General features: G+C 34.3%; 1 protein-coding gene across 4 annotated transcripts in view; it reads left to right on the forward strand.

Moving 5' to 3' along the window:
* METTL15 (methyltransferase like 15) overlaps positions 1 to 22,002 on the forward strand; it is a 204,809-nt gene that overhangs the window by 67,699 nt on the left and 115,108 nt on the right. For all 4 annotated transcript variants that reach the window (XM_032641711.1, XM_032641714.1, XM_032641710.1 and 1 more), the window contains one exon: positions 20,393 to 20,529. In XM_032641711.1, the coding sequence (XP_032497602.1) occupies positions 20,393 to 20,529 (137 nt within the window). The remainder of the gene's footprint in view (positions 1 to 20,392; positions 20,530 to 22,002) is intronic.

The raw sequence follows: 22,002 nt of genomic DNA on the forward strand, positions 1-22,002 counted from the left end.
CTCCTGACTCTATTAGTACTCCTTCAATTGGAGTGCACAAGTGGTTAACGATTATAGGAGTCAGCTTACATGAATGAATCATTTCTATTTGATGATTCCCCGTGGTGATGAGCTAGCCAGTACAGTAAACTTCACATTTTATAAAACATCACTAGGATGCCGTACAAGAGTATTTTGTGATTTGTTCAAATAACATTGTAATGGAAATTTCAGTAAAATGAAAGACTCCCAAATTGATCACAATCAGCTGTGTTTTCATTGCAACAGCACTTAGTTATGAAGCCATTACTACAAAGTTCTTTGGAACAGATTTTATATATATTTGCAATACTATTGATTTATAATTTTTCTTTTCAGGGCTCCTGCTAGAGCCTCATGTAGTGCTCTGTATTTTGAGTTAATGCAATTGATTTGCTCTTAAGTGTCGATTATACTTTATTGACTGCTTTAATTTTTTTCCATGATCAATAATAATTCAAAAGTTAATTTAATACTGTTTATTACTGATAATTTTAAGATTACTTCTCATAAAGAGAAACCTCCTGTTTCTAATTTCCCTTAATAGTTCTCTTGCCTGTGACTATAACCACTTATTTGGAGAAGGAAAATAGATGGCCTCTTTTCTCATTTATCCTAGAACATAGATAAAATCCCTTCTTCACATGAACTTTTTTTCCATGACTAACAATAACAAAGATAATTCATGTTTTCTTAGATGATAAAGATCAACTAATATTTTCAGAAATTATAGGAAAAAATTCATTGTTTCATTTATCAATATTTTGATACTTATCCTTTGGGTTTATATTTCCAGCTCACATGACATGATATTAAGTTATAATAGAGTTATTTCAAGTTTACTTAACTGTGTTAAAAATGCAAAGGAATTGTCTCTTAATTTATAGTCAGATATGTTTAGATGCTATTTATTTTAGAATTACAGAATATTTGAGCTTGAAGAGATCATCTTTTTTAATCTTCTTGACTTATCATTGAAAAAATTAAGGCCTAGAGAGGTAAAGTGACTTGCCTGAAGTCATATAGCCACATTTTTATATAAAGAGCTTAGCGTGTTGCTTATATATTAAGTGTTCAATAATTATCTGTTGAATTACATTTGTTTCAAAACCTGGATAAATGATCATGACAGAAGATGCAGAATTAATGTTTACATTAGGTAGAATTATAATGTGAATTAGTACAAATTAAAACATTTTAACAAAATTAAGTGATTTTTTAAAAAAAACATTTTAATGGTGGAGTAAGTCAACATTTGCTATACTTAACTCATTTGCTTTAGTTACAACTTGTTCAACCAAAGTAATAGATGTAGACTGGCACTAATGAGAGTTATCCTAGATTGCATTTACATTATATTGTATAATGAAGTTAAAACATTGAGCCTACTAATAATAACTTAGCTTGACAGCAGAGAGTTACTATATATCTACCAGAAGGCAAGTGGTGCTTCTTTCATATGATTATCATATTAAGGTTTATATTTTAAAGTTACCCCTGAAATTATAAATTGTTTTGTAGAATTGAACTCTAGCACAAATGTCTTTACACTTGCCTGTAGAATTTAAAATTGGTGACAATGCTTTTATTTTAAATTTCATCTGAAATTTTAAAGCAAATATTTATTCTCTATATAATTTGGTGAAATTTGTGCCTGTTTTCTTTTCTTATAATGTCTTTGGTTTGGATATCACAGTAATTCACATTGCTTTTCTTTCTCCTTTGTGTTATAGTTTTTAGTACTTTGTGGGATATTTTTGAGAATTCAACAATTAACTAATATTGGAAGGAAGAAGAAAGCTGGAATAGAGGTTTAAAGAGGCAAGAAGATCTAAATTATTTAAACTTCATATTACCATAAAGAAATTTACCTTTCAAGGACTATATCATTTTTGTAAAAAACATTTTTTTTAGTAGAACAGTTAGTCAATAGTACTTTTTTTTACAACTTAAAATATTTTTTATAAAAATAGTACACGGACGTAAATCTGTGGTATATTTCACGTTTCACGGGTAGTATTCTAGTGTTTAGTTATGAACTCCAAGTACAAAAAAACAAGTGGTGATATAGAAGAGTTCTTTTGGCACAGAAACATTTTAAGAAGTAACAACAATTACATGTCTGAAATAAGACAAACTCCTGAAAGGCAAAGTTGATTTATTTTTAAGCCTGTTGTGAAAACTAGTAGTCAGAAAATAGCTTAGCATTGTGTTCTGACAGTAAAATATCTTAACTGATTAACAGAAAGTGCTGGTTGTTTTTGCCTAATTTTCTCCTTCTAGTGAGAGTAAGAAGAATTTTCTTGATCTGGTTTAATATTTTAATGTTTATTATTTTACCTTAGCCTGTTCCTGATCTCATTTGGTATAGTCAGTGTTTATATATTTAAAGCCTTTTTCAAACGAGGTTATTTGGGGTATTATGTTTTACTTCAAACATAGGAAACTAAACCTCATTTGCTTATTTGTATATTTTTTAGGATCAGGTATTCATTCAAAGACTGTATCTTCTTTACCTTGTATCTTCTCTTAAGATTGTGTCAAATAGGTTTGATACTTCGCATTATGAAGACATAAATGATATTGTCTCACAACAAATGATAACACATTCTGTAACACACAACTTGGCATAACTAAAAGATTTCCAGGCTTTAAGTGGTTATCAACTTATTTTGGAGTAATGTTTATTGCAACATAAATCTAGAATTGAAGATAGAGAATTGAGGGTAGAAGTTTAACTTTAGGTGGGAATAATTGGAAAAATTGACTTTTCGTGTAGCTTAATGGTGTTTCCTCCTCAATTCCAGAAGGCATGATTTAAGATGCTTTAATTTAGAATGGATTGGAAATATTGGACTTTTTTGGTTGTTGTTTAATAAATAGAACTAACTCAGAAGAAGCACTTGAAAAGTGGAAGCAGATATATAGGGAAGACTAGCTTCCCTTTGTTATAGCAATTTATAGTTTTTTGTTTTGTTTTAAGCAGTTATTCCCCTTGTATTCTAACATAATATAGTCCTGATGCTTAAAAATATCCTTATAGTAGTTTTCATGTTACACTTATTGCTTAGAAACCTAAATGGTCTCTGCAGTAATGCTCATATTTGGCATTTAAGTACCTTGTAACTCTGAAATACTTGTATTATTCTGGGTTATTGCTTCAAGTACTCCAGCCATACTTTTTGAAAGTGTGTGTGGGGGGGTCATAATTGGAGGAGGTACAGGAGGCACACAACACAGGTTTCATGAACAGAGGTCCAAGAACAGAGACCATGATATAGGCTTTTGAGATTCCCAGTGCAGTCAAACTAAACAGGTGGTAGATCTGTTACAGTGAGTCTTTCAAGCTCCCTAATTATTTTTCATAGCAATAAATAATTTTGACTGTCTGACTTAATTTTCTGGTTTTGGATCTATGGTGTTTTGAAAGACAGTATTTCTAAACACATTTGAGATAGAATTAGGTGTCATGACATTATTGTCACCATCAAATGTTTAATAGCAAAAATAATATTTGTGTAGTGATCTACATTGTACAAAGTATTTTCATATAAATTACCTCTTTATTTCACACAACTGTATTAAGACTCACTTTATTAAATGACTTTTCCAAGGTCATAGAGTGGAGACCCTTTTCTAAATGAACCCCATTTGTTAACTTCATTTTCAGTGGTCTTAAGGGCACCCATGTGGTTTTCTAGCACTGCGTTAGGACTCTGTTGAAATAGTTGGGTGGAGAATTATACCTTATGCCAATACCATAGCAAAGAACACCTTAAAGAAGTCAAAATCTAAGATTCAAACCAAATAAAATTATTAATGCTAATTCCAGCTATCTGTAGTGAATTTTGATAACCCTATACAAATTAAACAAGATCTTTGTTTAATACCTATCCAAAGTTTATTAAAACAGTTTTTCTTAGTAGGTTAGTTAGGCTGTCAGTTGTATGAAGTAAATTTTGGTCAAGGAATAGCCAAGGTAGTAATGCAGTAAGAAGTTATAAATGTGCTTACTGTGCTCTAGAATGTCACGATCGGAATACAAGAAATATGTGTAAGAAAAAATACAAGTATTCAATATTGATGGTTGAATGAGCTGAATAAATTAGACGACTCTTCTTTCATTTTAAGAAGTTTGCCAGTGTTTGGATACCTTTGAACAAAGAAAAAATGGAAATAAAATTTTTATTAAGCATAAAAAAAAACAAAAAACACAGTTTTTCTTGACAGACAGTATTTTCTTTAAGAATTTTCTAGGCTTTCTCTCTTCCTTTTCCTTTAAGTAAGCCATCTATTTGTTTATCTAAACTTAAATATTTATTGCCTGTTATACTTAGCATTGCTGGAAGTCTACATCTGGATTTTCTGTTTTGTCTTACTTATTGTTTCAGTCTTGAAGACAGTATTTGTAATAGTCAGCGTTCTCCAGAAAAAAATGGAATCAATAAGATATATACCTATATATTAAGAGATTTATTTTCAAGAGTTGGCACACACATTTGTGGAGGCTAGCAAGTCTGAAGTCTGTCAGGCAGGTAAGCTGGCTGGAGTCTCATATAGGGGTTAAAGCTGTGAGGGTTTTTTTTTTTAAACCATTGACTTACAATATTCATTTCTGATATATAACAAAATGATTTGATATTTTTATATGTTACAAAATATTGCCACTGCTGTAGTCTTTTTTTTAATAGTACAATTACAATTTACTTCATATGGAAGAGGGTCTTTACCCCATGCCACCATTAGCAAAATGTCCACTTTTATTATTTGCTGACAATTTCAAAAGCAGATGAATTTTAGAGGAGGAGTTACCATTTCTTATTTTGCATTGAAATTTCTCACTGAATGTCAATAGTTTGTCAGCAGAATGCAAACATGAAGACTTCTGACTTAAATCTTTCTTTCTTTTTTCTTCTTTTTTTTTGAATTTTATTTTTATTTTTTTATACAGCAGGTTCTTATTAGTCATCCATTTTATCCACATCAGTGTATACATGTCAATCCCAATCACCCAATTCATCACACCACCACCACCACCCCCCCGCAGCTGCTTTCCCCCCTTGGTGTCCATACGTTTGTTCTCTACATCTGTGTCTCTATTTCTGCCTTGCAGACCGGTTCATCTGCACTGCTGTAGTCTTAAGTATTTCTCCTTCCAAGAAACCTTATGTTTTGCTCTAAAGGCTTTTCAACAGATTGGATGAGATCCCATCCACATTATGGAGAGTAATTTCACTTACTTAAGGTCAACTGATTTTGGATGTTAACTACATCTACAAAATATCTTCACAGCAACATCTAGATTAGTGTTTGATTAAATAACTTGGTACTGTAGCCTAGACAAGTTGACACATAATCATCACAATATTGTTTATCTGAAAAATTACTAGAATTGCACCCATCCATCTGAATATGATGAGGCTTACTCATGGAAATGTTTTTAAAGATTCCTGCTAGATTAGATATGTAAATCCTAGCTACTACCTAAAATACTTTACAGGAGGCAGGGTGATAAAGCAAGAAGCTCATGGACCCTCAGAATCAAAAAGGCCACTGTCTCACCTTGGCTTCATTACTTACTGCAGTTTGTTTTGGGAAAAGCCACTTAAACTCAGTCTGTTTCCTGGTCAAACAGGGCAAAAAATATCTGTCTCACAGGAGAATTAGATAAGTGTTTAGTGAGTTAATGGATGCTAAACACCTGGTAGACTTTCTGGCACACATTAGATGCTCAATAAATATTAATTCCTATTCCCTTTTCTCCTTTATCCCTTTCTTGAAAACAAAATTTGTTTAGTTACCAATATATTTGTATTCATTTATTCATGTATACATTCAACAGATATTTATTCAGCTGTATGTGACAGGTACTGTTCCAGGTATGAGAGATACAAAAGTGTATCTACTCTCTTAGAACTTATCTTCTAGTGATGGGACACAGACAATAAACAATAAAAAAGAAGGATATGAGGTTGATTATGTTATATTAGATAAGTTCTATGGAGAAAAAGTAAAGCAAGGAAGGGGTATAGGGAGAAATGAGTGTTGATGGTGAGAAAAATTTTAGTTTTTAGCCTTACTAAGAAGATTATATGTAAGCAAAGACGTGAAAGAGAAGACAGAACAAATGCTCCATCCTTGAATATCTGTGCTGTGATGGGGAAGGCAGGTGGGACGTTAAGTACAAATGCTTTATGACAGGCATTGTTTGAGGAAAAGTAACAAGGCTCTGCTGATGGGAATAGAGTGATCCAGAAGTAGAGGAGTAGAAGATGGAGTCAGTTAAATTAGGTGAGGTTTGCTGGGCAAATTTTGAAGGGCTTTGTGAAATAGAAGACCATTAGAAAGTTTTGAGCAGAGGAGGAGTGACATGATCTGATATTTGTGCTACTCAAAAATAAATTATAGGAAACTATAGGAGGAGTTTTTTTAAGAGCATAGACTCAAAGGACAGACTGCATGAGTTCAAATAACTCTGTAATTTATTAACCATGCAACCTTAGGTGAGTGCTTCTTCACATGAAATGGAAATAATAGTAGCATCTACCTCACAGAGTTGTTATGTAAAGTAGCTTGGCACATGTAGAAAGAATCTAATCAGTCTTTGCTATTATTTTTAATAAGAGGGTCCATCTGTAATATGACCCATTCCCTGCTAGTGATCTTGAATTGATTCTTAACCTGTTATTGTCATTGATTTAAATGTAAAACTATATTGATAAATTAGAAGGGGTCGCGAGTATGAAGGAAATATGCCGCCGCTTATAAATTGGTGCTTTAGATTTTGAGAGGGTCAGATTTTGAGAGGATCATGTTGATTCCCAGGAAAACAGATTATCTCCTCTGATGATACCAGGGTTTTTATTTTTTTATTTTTGGTCAGTGCTGTCATCATTCTTTAATGCAAATAGATTTGAAACTTTTGTGACAAGTTTGACATTTTTTCGGACTTTATCATTTGTATCTAAACTAAGCTTTGGTTCTTATGAGTACTTCTTCATGGTAGCATTCCTTCTGTCATTTCTCCTCATATGAACCCTTCCTTTTCTACCTGTCATTATCCTAGTGCAAGTCCTATACTTCATGGGCTCTCATCTGTTCTTGTGCTTCTTGTCAGTGGAAGTAGTAGGTGTTATTATCATCATCATCATCATCATTATCATTATTATTATTTTTAATCACTCACTATGTGCCGGAAAGTATTTTAAGCAATTTATATACACAAATTTATTTCATTCTCATTGTAATCCTATAAGATCAGTGTTTCTGACTTCATTTTATAACTAAGAGAACTGACTCAGAAAGGTTAAACAACATTATATTCAACCTGGTCTATTTCGTTTTACAAATCCTGTATGCTATACAATGAAATCAGTTAATGATTCAAGAATAATGTTCCTTTGCCTTTGTTTCAGATTTTTCCTGCCTCCTGGGACACATTCTTTCCTCTGTTATACTTAGCTAGTTATAATTGAGGTTTGACTTGAGGCCATCTTCTTTGATGAAGGAGACTTTTCAGACCATGACTGCATAGAGTATTATTTGCTTCTGTAAAACATAGTTTACTCTTTGTTAACATTGACATGTAATTATACACTGGCATTTGGCATGTCTGGAATTTTGTTGGACAAGTGACTTAACTTCTCTGAACCTCAATTTCCTCATGTGTAAATGGAGATAAATATACAATTTTAGTTCACAGTAAAAAAATTGGCATGTTTGGAATTTATTTAATCATTTTGGGGATACATGTTTGATCTCTCCAAGTAGACTGAATGTCCATTAGGACACTAGGAGTATATTTTATAATTCTTTGTATCTACATGTAAAACTTATACTCTAAAATTCTGTATTCTCCATACAGAATTTATACAATAAGTGTGTAATTTTTACTTTATTATCAAGGTAATTAGATAATTGATTTTAATATGACTGTTACTTCTTGTCAGTCAACTGGCCACATTGAAAGTTCTATAAAGTTTTCCTGGTCAGTTAAAAATAGAGAAATTTTGGATGCTTTGTTTCCAGTAATATGTCAGAATACCAGTGTAGTTAAATTAGCCCCACTGTCCAATTCATTGTCCCTACCTGGAGTTGTTTACGCACCATGTTTATGCATATGATTAGTAGTGTGATAAAATTTTTTAAAATATTTATTTATTGATTGATTTGGTTGCACCGGGTCTGAGTTGCGGCATGTGGGCTCCTTAGTTGCAGCTCACCATCTCCTTAGTTGTGGCTCACTATCTCCTTAGTTGCGGCATGTGGGCTCCTTATTAGTGGCTCGCAGGCTCCTTAGTTGTGGCATGTGAATGCTTAGTTGCAGCATGCATGTGGAACCTAGTTCCCTGGCCAGGGATGGAACCCAGGCCCCCTGTATTGGGAGCATGGAGTCTTAACCACTGCACCACAGGGAAGTTCCCGTGCGATAAAATTTAAAAGGGCAATAATAAAAATCTTTAAAGGTATTACTATCTGAAAAAGAAAAGTCATAATAGTATTTACATTTTTAAACATTTGCTTTTAAAGAGTATTTGAAAGATCATCTAGTAAGCTGTATTTTTTTCAATTTGGGCTGAATTTTTTAAATTAGTTAAGGCATAGCAAAGTCAGAGTAATTATGAAATTGTCTTATTTTAGATATATCATAGGTGATTTTTATTGCATTGAAAACTCCTTGAAACTTCTCCCTCTAGAAGTGTTAACATTATCGAGAGGATCCTTTTAAAGATGATCTGCCAACTGAAGGTTCTGGTTAGTGTTTCTTCAAACTAAGAAGCTGTGAAATGTTTTTTGTATGCTAAATTACTTTTGTATTTAGTATAAATTATTATGGAATTTAGGCCTTTTGTGAATAATATTTTCTTAATTAAAATACATTTTACTAATATTATTTATGTAGTACTATACCATTTTCAAATTTCCTTCATGCGTATTGTCTTATTTGCATATCCTAATAAGGATGTGGTGGACTAAATAAAGTGATGTGAAATAAAATTGTATATTTATCTCCATTTACACATAAGGAAATTGAGGTTCAGAGAAGTTAACTTGCCAACTTTTATGGCAATTAAATAATCAATTCTGGATCAGAAATCAGATATTTTGACCTCCATTCTCTTTCTTTTACACCCTGCTGCTTCATTTAGATCTTGTTTTTCAATTCATGTAATACTTGAAAGTCACAAAAGCAGTTTGTTCTAAAAGTATGTAGATATTTTATTGAACTTGCCTCTTCTAATTATTTTGAAGTATTTTAAAGGTATTTTCTTGATTATTTTTTCTCTTCCTAACTTATGAAACTCTTTGTCACTCCTTAAATTTTACTTTCTAACATCTACTCCACACAAGGATTTAATGGTGGTATAGTGTATCCTGAGTCTGAGTCTGAAACTTGTCCAATCTTCAATCATGTGTTTAAAGAAGTTAAGGAATATGGAAGTTCCTACACACCGGCCCTTATATGCGTGCATACACCTAGACACATATATGCACAGTGAATTGGACACCAATACTTATATATATAGCTGTGCTTTGACTTGTATAAAATTAATGTTATTTGGAGGCCAAGTAATAGTAAATCTTACCATCATTGGTTTTATTTTAATAGTGATAAGGATTTAATATTAGAACCATGTTGAAACCATCATCAGTAAAATGACCTGTGGCCCCCACCAAAAATTTTTGGGAAGAGCATTTGCTGAACACATCGATGAAAGAGTTCAGTATTGTATTATTTTCACATTATTTTTCCAAATACTTTAAACAATCTATATACTTAATAATTCTTAGAAGAAAGTAACTATCATTCTCAGTAGTTGTGTGGTGTTCCTAGAAAAGTTTGTCTAGAATATGTTATGTGAATTTTTTGATGGTGTTGATTAAAAACTATTTTTCTTATTCAAAAAGGTACAGACAGATTGACATTGTCTGGGCCTGAGACCTTTGTGAAATTAAGCTTATTGAGACCACCCAAGCCATATTATTTTTAGCTGTTTGTGTTAATTCAACCATTGTATCTGAAAACAGATCAAATGGCAGTCCATTGTACAGCGCTGGGACTTACGATTGAAATTTATTCCATGTTACAGGTAAGAGTAAAAGCTACTCATCACCAGGAAGGATGAATACTCTAATTATTTAATATAATCAAAGGACGTACTTTATAAAGAAAAGAAAAAATAAGTTTTGTTATGACAAGTTAAGATTTCTTTTATGAATAAGATAGAATTTAAGCTACAAGATGAAATGTCTGCAGAATTTAGGTAGAATGAGTCATCATAGTAACACCAATACTCTTGATAAAATGAGAAAGAAGATAAATTTATTGCAATGCATTGATTGTTTTGTTTGGTATAACTTTTATGTCCTTTTGAGATTTTTTTCCTTTTACATTAGCTCATGTATTAGTTACAAATAAAACAAAATAAGCGTGTAGCAGACGGATACTCAACAGACCTTGACAAGACAATAATAAATCAAGGGGTTTTGTAGGAAAAATGTTTGTTCAGAATGTTAGTTGACTATGAGGTTGGTGGCCTTCTATGTTCACAGTTATATGTTCTAATTTATTTCAGGTCTCCAAATGCATCAGTGTGACAAATGTCTACCTGTCACAGATTAGACAGAAAACATAAGTAAAGCCTGAGAGAAGTTGCTGATAGTCTTGAGTGATTTAAGCTCACAATGGTAGAATAATAGTTTGCCTTAGCAATTATGAACATTTCAGTGACATTATAAAGCAGACTACTTTCTAGTAATTTTTTGTCAGAATATCCATTATATCATATCCAAATAACTAGCTCATCTCTCTTAACATTTGTCTCACTGGTTACATCAAAGGAGCTCCCCTCTGTTGCCTTTGGTAAATGTATGCCAGGTGCACTGTATTTGGGGCACAAATTTCCAAAGGCTGCATAGTATAATTTGGATATATTAATGAAAATAATTTATCTTACTCTTTTTTTCCATGTATCAATGTTTTTGATTAGGATGAGCTTTTAAAAATACAATTAAAACTTAATGTTCTTTAAGCATTTTCAGGAACCAGACTTCTTGCTCCCTCTATGGATTATTGCTATTATAATTGGGCCTATTACATTTGTATGCTTTTTTTTTTTATTCTCTTCGAAATCTCTGTTCAGCCATGTCCCTCACTTCACTGTTTCAAGATTACTACAAAGAGTTATTCTATTCCTATATGAAATTCTTAAACCTCTTTGTTCTTTCTATCATGCTGCCTGTATCTTCACATACTTTTAGTTTTCTCTCTTCTGGAGTAAGAAGTTGTTCCTTGGCCTTTCTAACACTAACTGGGAGGTGGCAGGGCATGGAGAGGCAGTGTGGAAGGCAGGGAAAAGAAATGCTTATTTCTGCCTCTATCTCTAATTGTACCCACCCATTCATGTTTTCCAAAGTAAATGGCTCCAACACACTCATCTGTTGTAAAGTGGAGTTATTTTACCTAACGTACAGGCCGTGGTAAGAATTAAACTAGATCAAGTTTTTAAAGTGTGTGGCATAGTTAGCACTGGCATGTAATTGCATAATAAATGGTGTCTGTTATCCTCTTAGTTACCTAGATAGCATGCTTTGTGATCATTTAAACAATTTTTCTTCTCCACTCACCACATCTAGTTACTGTTTTACCTCTATAAAAAAAGCAAATTAGTAGTACAGGTTCAGGAGAGAGAATTGTTCTTGAAATCAGGTTTCATCATTCATTAGCTGTGCCTCAGACAACTTACCTAGCCCTCTCTAAACCTCCCCTTTCTCTTCTGTAAAATAGTATTATAATAATAATAGTAGCTTGGCTCAGAGTGTGGTTTTGAGAATCACATTCAATTAACTAAATGTGTATGTGTGTATATTTATGCCTGTATATAAAATGAATGAATAATACAGATAAAATGTTTAGCACCACGTTTTGCATAAAATAAGCATGAAATAAACGTGCATACATTTGGTATCACTTTCCATTCCTATTGCCAGTTCAAGCTTTTATGTCCTCTTACCTGGGTGCTCTACACCAGGTCACCACTATATTCTCACACTGTACCATCCATCTAGTACTGTTGGCAGTTAAATTAGTATTATTATTTATTTATTATTATTCTTTTTTTAACATCTTTATTGGAGTATAATTGCTTTACAATGGTGTGTTAGTTTCTGCTTTATAACAAAGTGAATCAGTTATACATATACATATGTTCCCATATCTCTTCCCTCTTGCGTCTCCCTCCCTCCCACCCTCCCTATCCCACCCCTCTAGGTGGTCACAAACCACCAAGCTGATCTCCCTGTGTTATGTGGCTGCTTCCCACTAGCTATCTAGTTTATGTTTGGTAGTGTATATATGTCCATGCCACTCTCTCACTTTGTCACAGCTTACCCTTCCCCCTCCCCATATCCACGGGAATAAATTATTTTTTGTACGTTAAAAAAGGAAGTCTTCAAAGCTGTCCAGCGTCTAACAAATATGGTGTAAATTACTTACCCTAGCCTTTTAGGACTGCTGCAGTTTGATTTTACACTACCTTTCCTGCATGAGTTCCTAGTTTGTCTATCTTACATTGCTACTACAAGGATTAAGAGAGGGTACATACTGCAAAAATTAAAACAGTATCTGGAACATACATGAAAGTTGTTCATTTTTCTGTTTCTCTCTTCTCCCTTTGTATCCTTTCCACCCTCTTTTAATAAATCCTGGATTCCAATCAAACTTGCTGTCCTTATATCTGACATGTCCTTTCCTATGTCTATGCCTTTTTTAAGTTCTAATTCTCCTTGTTTTTATTTATCCAGTAGATATTTATTGGTTATATTCTGTGCGTTATTTATTGTTTGGCACCAGGGACACAAATGTTTAGGGCATCTTTCAGAGGTTATTCTAGAAAGAAAGGACAGTATGTTAGAGATACTCAGGCTTCCAGGCTGAAAACTACATGAGAGCAGGACCCATGTCTATTTCGGCCTGCAATTGTATTTCTAACTCTTGGAATAGAGCTGTGGATATATTAGGATTCTCATAATTGTTTGGGAATAAAACGAGAGAGATGGAACAAGGAAAAATGGGAGAGAAGGCATGAGGCAGCTTGGCATGTTTGATTATTGCACATACTTCTGTATACTTAGAGAATATGTCATAAAATTCATGTCTGGGAGTAGTGAGAGATCATGTTGGAAAGGAATGAGTAGTGAGAGATAATGTTGGAAAGAAATGAGGAGGCCAGAATATGAAGAATATTGTCCATTTTGCCTAGAAGTTTGGACTCTATCATGTAGTTTTGGAGAGCCTGTGAGATGGTTTAAGTAGGAATTTCACATGCTACAATTTTATTTTAGAAAGGATATCCTGTTAACAGTGTAGCGAGAAGAATTAGAAGTGAGATTAGAGGTAGGGATATGAGTTGTGAGGCTACTGCTATAATAAAGCAAAGAAATATGGGGGCCTGAATTGAAAAAGTGAGTAGAAAGATTTAAGATATATTTGTATGGTAAAATCAACTGGACTTGGTAACTAATTTGATTTGGAAAATATGGAGAGTGAGAAGAAAGGGTGAGCTCTGAGTTCTGCCCAACCTTCAAGGCCCAGCTGAATTGTAACCTACTTCAATTTCATTCATCTCACTACTGATTAAAATAAATATTTTTTTACTCCTTGTAAAATATTAAATACACCTTTCTTATATCGTTGATTTCTTTTTACTAATAATTATTTGTGTGAATGTCTAAATTCTCTCACCAAACTGGAAGGGTCATAACTTATTATCTTTGTATTACCTTCTATGGCCTTATCTATATTGGATGTTCTGTAAATATACAGGTTATTAATTAATGCCATGCATTTTAATTTAATTACCTCCTGAAAAAACTCTAGAAAGTTAAGTATATGCCTGAGACATTTCAGTATTTCAAAATGAAGCTAGTTACAAATAGGTGAAGTTTAACTAAAATTCTTTCAAAAGAACTTTCATTCGAAAAATTCAAAATTAGTAATTGCCAGAAAAGAAAATATTCATAGGAAGAAATTTTAAAGTGAAATAAGGCCATATTGTTTCCAAATTCAGATAAGTACTATTAAAAATCTTGCACATGGGCTTCCCTGGTGGCGCAGTGGTTGCGAGTCCGCCTGCTGATGCAGGGGACGTGGGTTCATGCCCCGATCTGGGGGGATCCCACGTGCCACGAAGCGGCTGGGCCAGTGAGCCATGGCCGCTGGGCCTGCATGTCCGGAGCCTGTGCTCCGCAACGGGAGAGGCCACAACAGCGAGAGGCCCGCGCACCACAAAAAAAAAAAAAAATTCTTGCACAGATTGGAAATGACTAATCAACATTAGAAAAATGTAATTGGAAGATCTGCCCTCATCCTGTTCATGGCCAAAAATGTTTTCCTGTCCAATTTTAACAGTGTTGTTCCAGTGTGAAAATTTCAATGGTTAGAGGTCTTGTATTGGGAAAAACAAATCATTTAAATATCTAGTCTATTCAGGGTGATCTTGGGCAAATCCCTTGATTTCTGTCAGTCTCCCCACTTCAGAGAGCAGCCTTAGCTTTCTTAAAGGATATCACATTTGAGAAGTATAAAAGGGATATAGATATAATCTAGAAGGACAGAGTGGTATATAATGACGGAATTAAATTTGGATTACTTCTATAGGCCCTTCTAGCTTTAATCACCCATGAGTCTATGATTTTAGGTGTTTTAATTTTTTGTTTTTAATTTCAAGATCAATTTGAAAACTGTAACCCGTCAAGAAGTCAGTCTTCACCAGTTGCTATTACACATAATGGGCAGACACTTTTTTCAGGCCACATATAAAACATAATTGTCTTTGGAATTTAATTCTACAGATTTATCATCATAAAGTCTTAAAATTAAAATGGTACAACAGTGGTTGTTTTTAACTGTGTTGGAGGCTTAAGGTGCAGAATTCCCACTTGTATATATCTTCATATTAAGAAAATGCTTTTCCAAAGAACGATTGTTTTTATTTCAGTGTGATTATATAATTTCAGTGGGGGAGTATTATGAGATGAAGTGGAAAGAGCACAGGATCTGAGTTTTAATACTAGCTTTGCCCTCAACTAGCTACCAGCTACCTTCTTTGGGCCTTGGTCTCCTCATAAGTAAAATGAGGAGGTGGAATAGTCTGTTATGTCCCTCTGAGCTCTGAAATTCTGTGTCTGTACCATGTCCATATCAGATCCACAGCTATAGCTCAACTATTCAAGTGTGACTCATCATGGTGAAAAGTAAAATCTAATCTTTTCTATGATATTTAGAAGACCATGGGATAAAATGTCATTTAGTTGTATTTGATTAAAAGAGCTAACATAAGATAAGAAATGTTCACTTTCTTATTTCAGGTGTAAAGGAGACTGATCAGCAAATAAAAACATGGTGCTGTAGAGTTATATAATTACAGATCATTATTAATGTTCTGAAAGAGTTCTGTTCATTAATGAATCAACTGCTAATATTAGGAATACATTGACGTTAAGTGACTTAAAAGTTGGGCATCTTGTGACTATTTTATGTGATCCTATCATAATAAGTCTTACATCTTGAATTCATATGCACAAATGAGTGTTGCAATCTTTATCATAGTTACATTGGGAGACTGAGCTCTTTTTTCATATCACATCATTAAATATACACTAAACACCTACTACTGTGCACTGATGCTACCATATTGAATTGGAGGCAGTGTTGGAGAATTGTCGTGATGAATCCTCTGCCTCAAATGCTAGTTTTTATTTTCTTTAAATCACCTTCATTTTGATTTTGATCCCCAGTCTCCCTGTGCTGAGAAGCCATCAATTTCACTTATCCCCCAGACCCCACACACCATCCAGAGCTATGCAGAGACCTTGCACCTTCTTACTCACCTCATGTCACATTTAATTTCCCCTAAGATGCCTTTTGTTTTAACCTTTGTAGACCCTCTGGGACCAAAGGTTCTGCTTCTTCTGTGCCATAGAGAGGCATGGAAATCTCTGGTAACATTGGGAAGCCTGTGATTGAGGGTCCTTCCCCTTCAGTCCATCATCTAGCCAGCTGCTCTGAGATCTTACCACCTGTCAGTCCCTTTATTGGTCCTGCGCCTTTCTGGAATTTGTTCATTTTCTCCGTCTCTCCTCTACTCAATTTCAAAGAAGTCTCTCATCTCTTTTCCTTAAAGAAACCACCTACCCAGAGTAACTAGCATTATCTCTTTCTGAACTGTGTTTTTGTTTGTAACTAAAAGATACGAAAGTGGTTGTTGGGCTTCCCTGGTGGCTCAGTGGTTGAGAGTCCGCCTGCCAATGCAGGGGACACGGGTTCGTGCCTGGTCCGGGAAGATCCCACATGCCGCGGAGCGGCTGGGCCGGTGAGTCATGGCCGCTGAGCCTGTGCGTCTGGAGCCTGTGCTCCGCAACGGGAGAGGCCACAACAGTCAGGGGCCTGCGTACCGCAAAAACAAACAAAAAACAAAAAAACAAACAAAAGTGGTTGTCTTCAAATGATAGAAAAGATAGAAAGCTTTTTCTTTCTTCGATGCAAATATCCTCAAAGAACATACATTCTAAAGCTCTAGATACCTAGGCATCTTTTTGAAACAGGGGAAGAGGAACAGAGAGAGGAAGAGGGAGAGAGAGATAAAGATACAGAAAGATGGCTTTTCAAGAGCCTTAATTCCAGTGGGAATGGGTCATCTATAAAACACTAAACTTTTGTTGTATAATTTTTGTAAAGCCATCTCTGCCATGGTTCTTTCTTATACCATCCCCTTATTTTTTTCTTATTTATTGTTTCACTCCCTCCCTTCTTTATTTTTTTTCAGAAAAATCACAGAATTCAGAGTTGGTGAGACCTTGTTTAGAATTCTCTTTCCCTCACTTACTATTAATATGATCTTAAGTCACATTATCTTTCTGAACCTGAGATTTTTATTTGTAAAAATGGGGATAATGCTACTTTTCCATACTCTGTTACAGAGTATTTGTTAGACCAAGTAGGAAAACATGAATGCTTGGAGTCATAAAGCAGTGTGCAGATATAGACTCTGTTGACTTAATGCAGAGTCAGTGGGAGAAAGAACACGGGTTTTAGAACCAGGTACACCTGTATTCAATTCTTACATTTGCCATTTACTAGCTTAGTGTAATTTTAGTTTCTGTGTATGTAAAATTTACTAACACCTACTTCATTGTTTTAAGGAAGAAATAAGATAACCTTTATTAATATCTGAGGTAAACAAGGGTACACTTTATCCCCATTTCTTAGATAAAGCAGTTGAATCTCAGAGAGTTAAAATGATTTGGCCAGGGTTATAAAGGTGATGAGAGAAATTACCAGAAAAAACTCTTGGTATCATATGGGTTAGGCTTTTTAGATAATTTATATCAGGTAATTTCAAAGAAAGAATTCCATATATGTTTGGAGCATAAGATAAACATTTGCATATATACATAGTTGAGATTCATAAAAGGATTATTTTGAAACATTCAGTTATGTTGTTCTTGTGCGTTTGTTAAACAAAAAAATCATCCAGTCGCCTTATTTTATTATCAAGTTGTACAAATTAAAAAATGTGGTCTTATGTCAAGTTAGTGATCCAGGAGAGTGGAAAAACTAATTGGCTCCCTTTTCAGTTGTAGTGCTGGGTGACTCATAAGGCCTAGATGTCACTTACTATATTTTTTTTTTTTTTTTTTTTTTTTTTTTTATGCGTTACGCGGGCCTCTCACTGTTGTGGCCTCTCCCGTTGCGGAGGACAGGCTCCGGACGCGCAGGCTCAGCGGCCATGGCTCACGGGCCCAGCCGCTCCGCGGCATGTGGGATCCTCCCAGACCGGGGCACGAACCCGTGTCCCCTGCATCGGCAGGCGGACTCTCAACCACTGCGCCACCAGGGAAGCCCTCACTTACTATATTTGATGGACAGTGTACATTAGAATTTTTTTTTTTTTTTTTTGTGGTACGCGGGCCTCTCACTGTTGTGGCCTCTCCCGTTGTGGAGCACAGGCTCCGGATGCACAGGCTCAGCGGCCATGGCTCACGGGCCCAGCCGCTCCGCAGCATGTGGGATCTTCCCGGACCGGGGCACGAACCCGTGTCCCCTGCATCGGCAGGTGGACTCTCAACCACTGCGCCACCAGGGAAGCCCCATTAGAATTTTAAAAATGGAAGTCGATGAATCCAATCACCTATTAACCCAGGACATATTGTGGGGTTCAGTTCTAGTTTCATAAATCCCATTTGTCTCCCACTTTTTGCTTTGTTTTACACTTGACTGGTAATAATAGATTATTTTTTTCCTATGGAAACTTCCTTGTTGTCAGTACATCTCCAAGGGCATAATCATGATATATTAAAAAATAATCATGTAAATTATAATCATCTCACATTTTCCAGAATATTTTTAATCATAAGGATTTTCCTTTTTAAGTATTGATTGGGACTTTCCTGGCTTGGGGTAAGGTAATGATATGCAAATTATTTTATTTGATATATTCTTAGTTTAAATCCAGGGCTATACAAGACTTGATATCAGGGCATAACAAGAAAGTGGTATATACTTTTGCCTGGAAAAGTTCTTTGTTTAAGTCATGCTAAACCTCTAGCAATTTTAAAACTGAGGCAAGCGATGGTAGAAGATTTTTACCCTCATAGATGCATAAAGGAAGTATACAGACTGGGAGAGGAAATTATTCAATCTTGAGATTAAATATGTACTCCTAACAGCCATTCCAATAATAAGACTTTAAGTGTTGTTTTAAAGTTACTGTTTAAAAAGATGAAAAATATATGTAGCCATACCTTTTGTGCTGACAGTGATAGAAGTGCAAGGTTAAGTTATACTAAAAAATTTATGTTAAGAAGCAGTGCTTGTACCATTTTTTTTAACCACATTTACATCTTATATTTTACATCCCTCCTCTTCTCAATTTTGATCAGAAGATTTCCTCCATATTATTCTTTGAATAGTAGGCTAACTTTTCTGAGGACATGATCAGAGGACAGGACTCAGCATGGTAGCTTATAGTCAAAAAAAAAAAAAATCAAAGCATAATTGTGCCTTGTCTCTGACCACTCTCCCTGAAATAAGTTGTAACATTCAGGGCAGGGAAATGTTCAAATCCATTACAGGAATTTCCTTTGTGCAATGTACACGTGAACTTTTAAAAAGTTATATGTTTAAATATTTTTAACAGTCTGACTTATTGTGTATGTTATTTGTCACAGTATTCAGTATTATTGGAATAATTGTTTTTATTTTCATCATACCAGTGAGGCTTATTCAGAGAGCACATTAAACTAAGAGCGCAACTTTGAGAGGATGTGCTGAGTGTCTTGACTTCCAAACCAACTATAATCAACTACCTTGTTTACATTTACGTTTCTTATGGTCCAGGTCTAGTTTCTTGCCCAACTGCCAGCTGGCTTTTTTTTTTTTTAAGTGGGCCAGCATTGTTTTCTTAAGTGTGGCCAAATAAAATAGCTAAGAAATAGATTCAGATCCAATTAACTTCATTGTGTATCTTCAATGATCCAAGCATTTAAACATATGTACTCCCATACCTTGTATCCTGTTATCCTGGCAAATCTTTTACTACCAAAAGTGTTTTGGTTTAGATGAGAAATTATATGTCACCTTACCAATTAGGCAGGTATTGGGGTATATTCTTCTAGACCTTCTTTTTCTTTTTAAACTCTGGAGAAATCTAAAAACCCTGGAATTTTAAATGACTTTTCCAAAGCTATGTAGCTACTTGGTGGCAAGGCTATAATTTATCCCAGGTGTTTTGACTTAAGCCCTGGGCTTTTTCAGGTCTGATTTGTTAATTAAATATTTGTCTTATGACTACTGTTAGGTATAATCTCTCTCTCTCTCTCTCTCTCTCTCTCTCTCTCTCTCTCTCTCGCTCTCGCTCTCTCTGTACTCTTGAATATTTTTATGTTTAATATAAAGCATTTAGAGAACTTGAGATAAAGTGAGCCACACCAATTGTAAGCTGTCTCCAAATAATGAGAAATTGTTGGAAATATCATTTTTAGTCAGGTGCTTGAAAGCAGTAAAAAGCTAGTAGCACAACACTGTGGCTAGTTTGAACTTATGGAGGGAAATGCAAATTTACCTTGAATTGGCCAGCCTGTGACAAAGATTATCATTTTGCTGTTACTCTGACAAAGTCTTTTGGACTGATCACTCATAATTGATCCAGACCTCATGTACAACAAATTGAACTCTAGGCAAAAAAAAAAAAAAAAAAGTAATTTGTTTTTCTATTTGCTATCAGCTCTGAAAAGCATTATGTGTGTCTAGAAATAAGGTAGCTGGCAAGAATAAACTTTGCTCATGCTAATTTTCTTTTTCTGTGTTGGCTAGTTTTTTCTAGATATGACATTTGGTTCAGGAGGACACACAAGAGCCATTCTACAGAAGGAGTCAGATATTACTCTGTATGCCTTAGACAGAGACCCAACAGCTTATGCAATAGCTGAACAGCTTTCAGAATTGTACCCGTAAGTAATACACTTGTATAGTTATTTAATTTTGTTGCTATGTTTTATGGAGCTTAGTTTACCATCTTGGAATTTGTTCTCCCTTGTATGATATTATACGTCACTCCACTAAGTATTTCCTCCCTTTTTATCCAGAAAGAATTGATGTAAATGATATTTTTAGAATCACTTAAAATAATGATGTTACTGCATTTATCCTTTGTAAGTAAGTATAAATACAAAAACTTATTTTTGGCTAAAATTTGAAAATGTGTTGAAATCCATCCATGAATAGTATTTTGACAAATAACGCATACTTTAAAAACATTTTTAAAGTACTCTATGAGTTAGTTTCTAAGAATTTAGTGGAGTAAATAAATATGTAAAAATTCTGTAGAATTCTGTAGAATTCATGAAACAATAATGCAATTGCTTTCTTTGAAATCTTTCTGAAATTCATAAGTAAATGTAGAGCACTCTATCCATTTATCAGAATTAGTGAGCATTTACTAGAGAACTTTTAAAAAATATAAAGTTATTGTCTTCATGAGTTGTAAAAGCATCTTCCTTTAGAGAAAAAATTTTGAATTAATGAGTTATGTCCATATGCTATGTTGTTTAGAACACACCAGCCTGAAAAAGAAAAATATCTTGGAATTAAGATGGCTATCTCCAAATATGTAAAGGGCTATTTTCTGTAATGGGGAATTGTTCTACTATGTGAAGCTCCAGAGACTGAAATCAACAAAATAGATGAGAATTTTAGAGGTAAAGTTTGACTTGACTATCCAACAGAGAAAAGGTCTCTTTGGTGAAGTAGCAAAAGTATGACCATAGAAAAGTTTAATGACAGGCTAAAGGTAGAAAGTTGGATTACTAATCTAGAATAGTCTTTTTCATCCTCTCAGGTGCCAGACTCTGCAAATCCATCAATGTGATTAAATATCCCAATAAAAGTGTAAATAAATATACCTAGATTTTTGTTTGCAAGATCACAGTGTTTATGGAGTCCCTGGAAACCCATTTGACCCCAGGTTCTTTATTTCTAAGAAAATATGAAGATGTGGTTTAGTTCCAGAGTAGTTGTTTTTTTTTTTTTAATCTTTCTGTCATTTTAAGCAATGTAACTTAGATGCACCTTCTTTAAGAAGGTTTGTACTAGGGCATTCATATTTGTGAAACTTCTTAGGAGTTCACTTGATTATGACCTGAACATTTATAGAATGAGTGTAGGTCTCCATTATATTTCACTATCATAGACAATCTGAATTTTCTTAGATATTATTGTTTCTAAAGGCAGTGATTCCCAAGGTCTCTTATTCTTTCAAACACCCTAGTTTCTTAAATGGAGCTTAAAATTATCAATTTTATCAGGCGTAATTTTTTACCTAACAGGAATCTTGAGGCTCTGTATTCTCTTCAGCTTACATATGTAGAAACTATTAGCTACACATATTAAAGGTATACATGTCTTAATAGAGATGGGATGAATTT

This window comes from Phocoena sinus, chromosome 8, assembly GCF_008692025.1.
Source record: "Phocoena sinus isolate mPhoSin1 chromosome 8, mPhoSin1.pri, whole genome shotgun sequence".
In the NCBI taxonomy this organism is placed as follows: Eukaryota; Metazoa; Chordata; class Mammalia; order Artiodactyla; family Phocoenidae; genus Phocoena; species Phocoena sinus.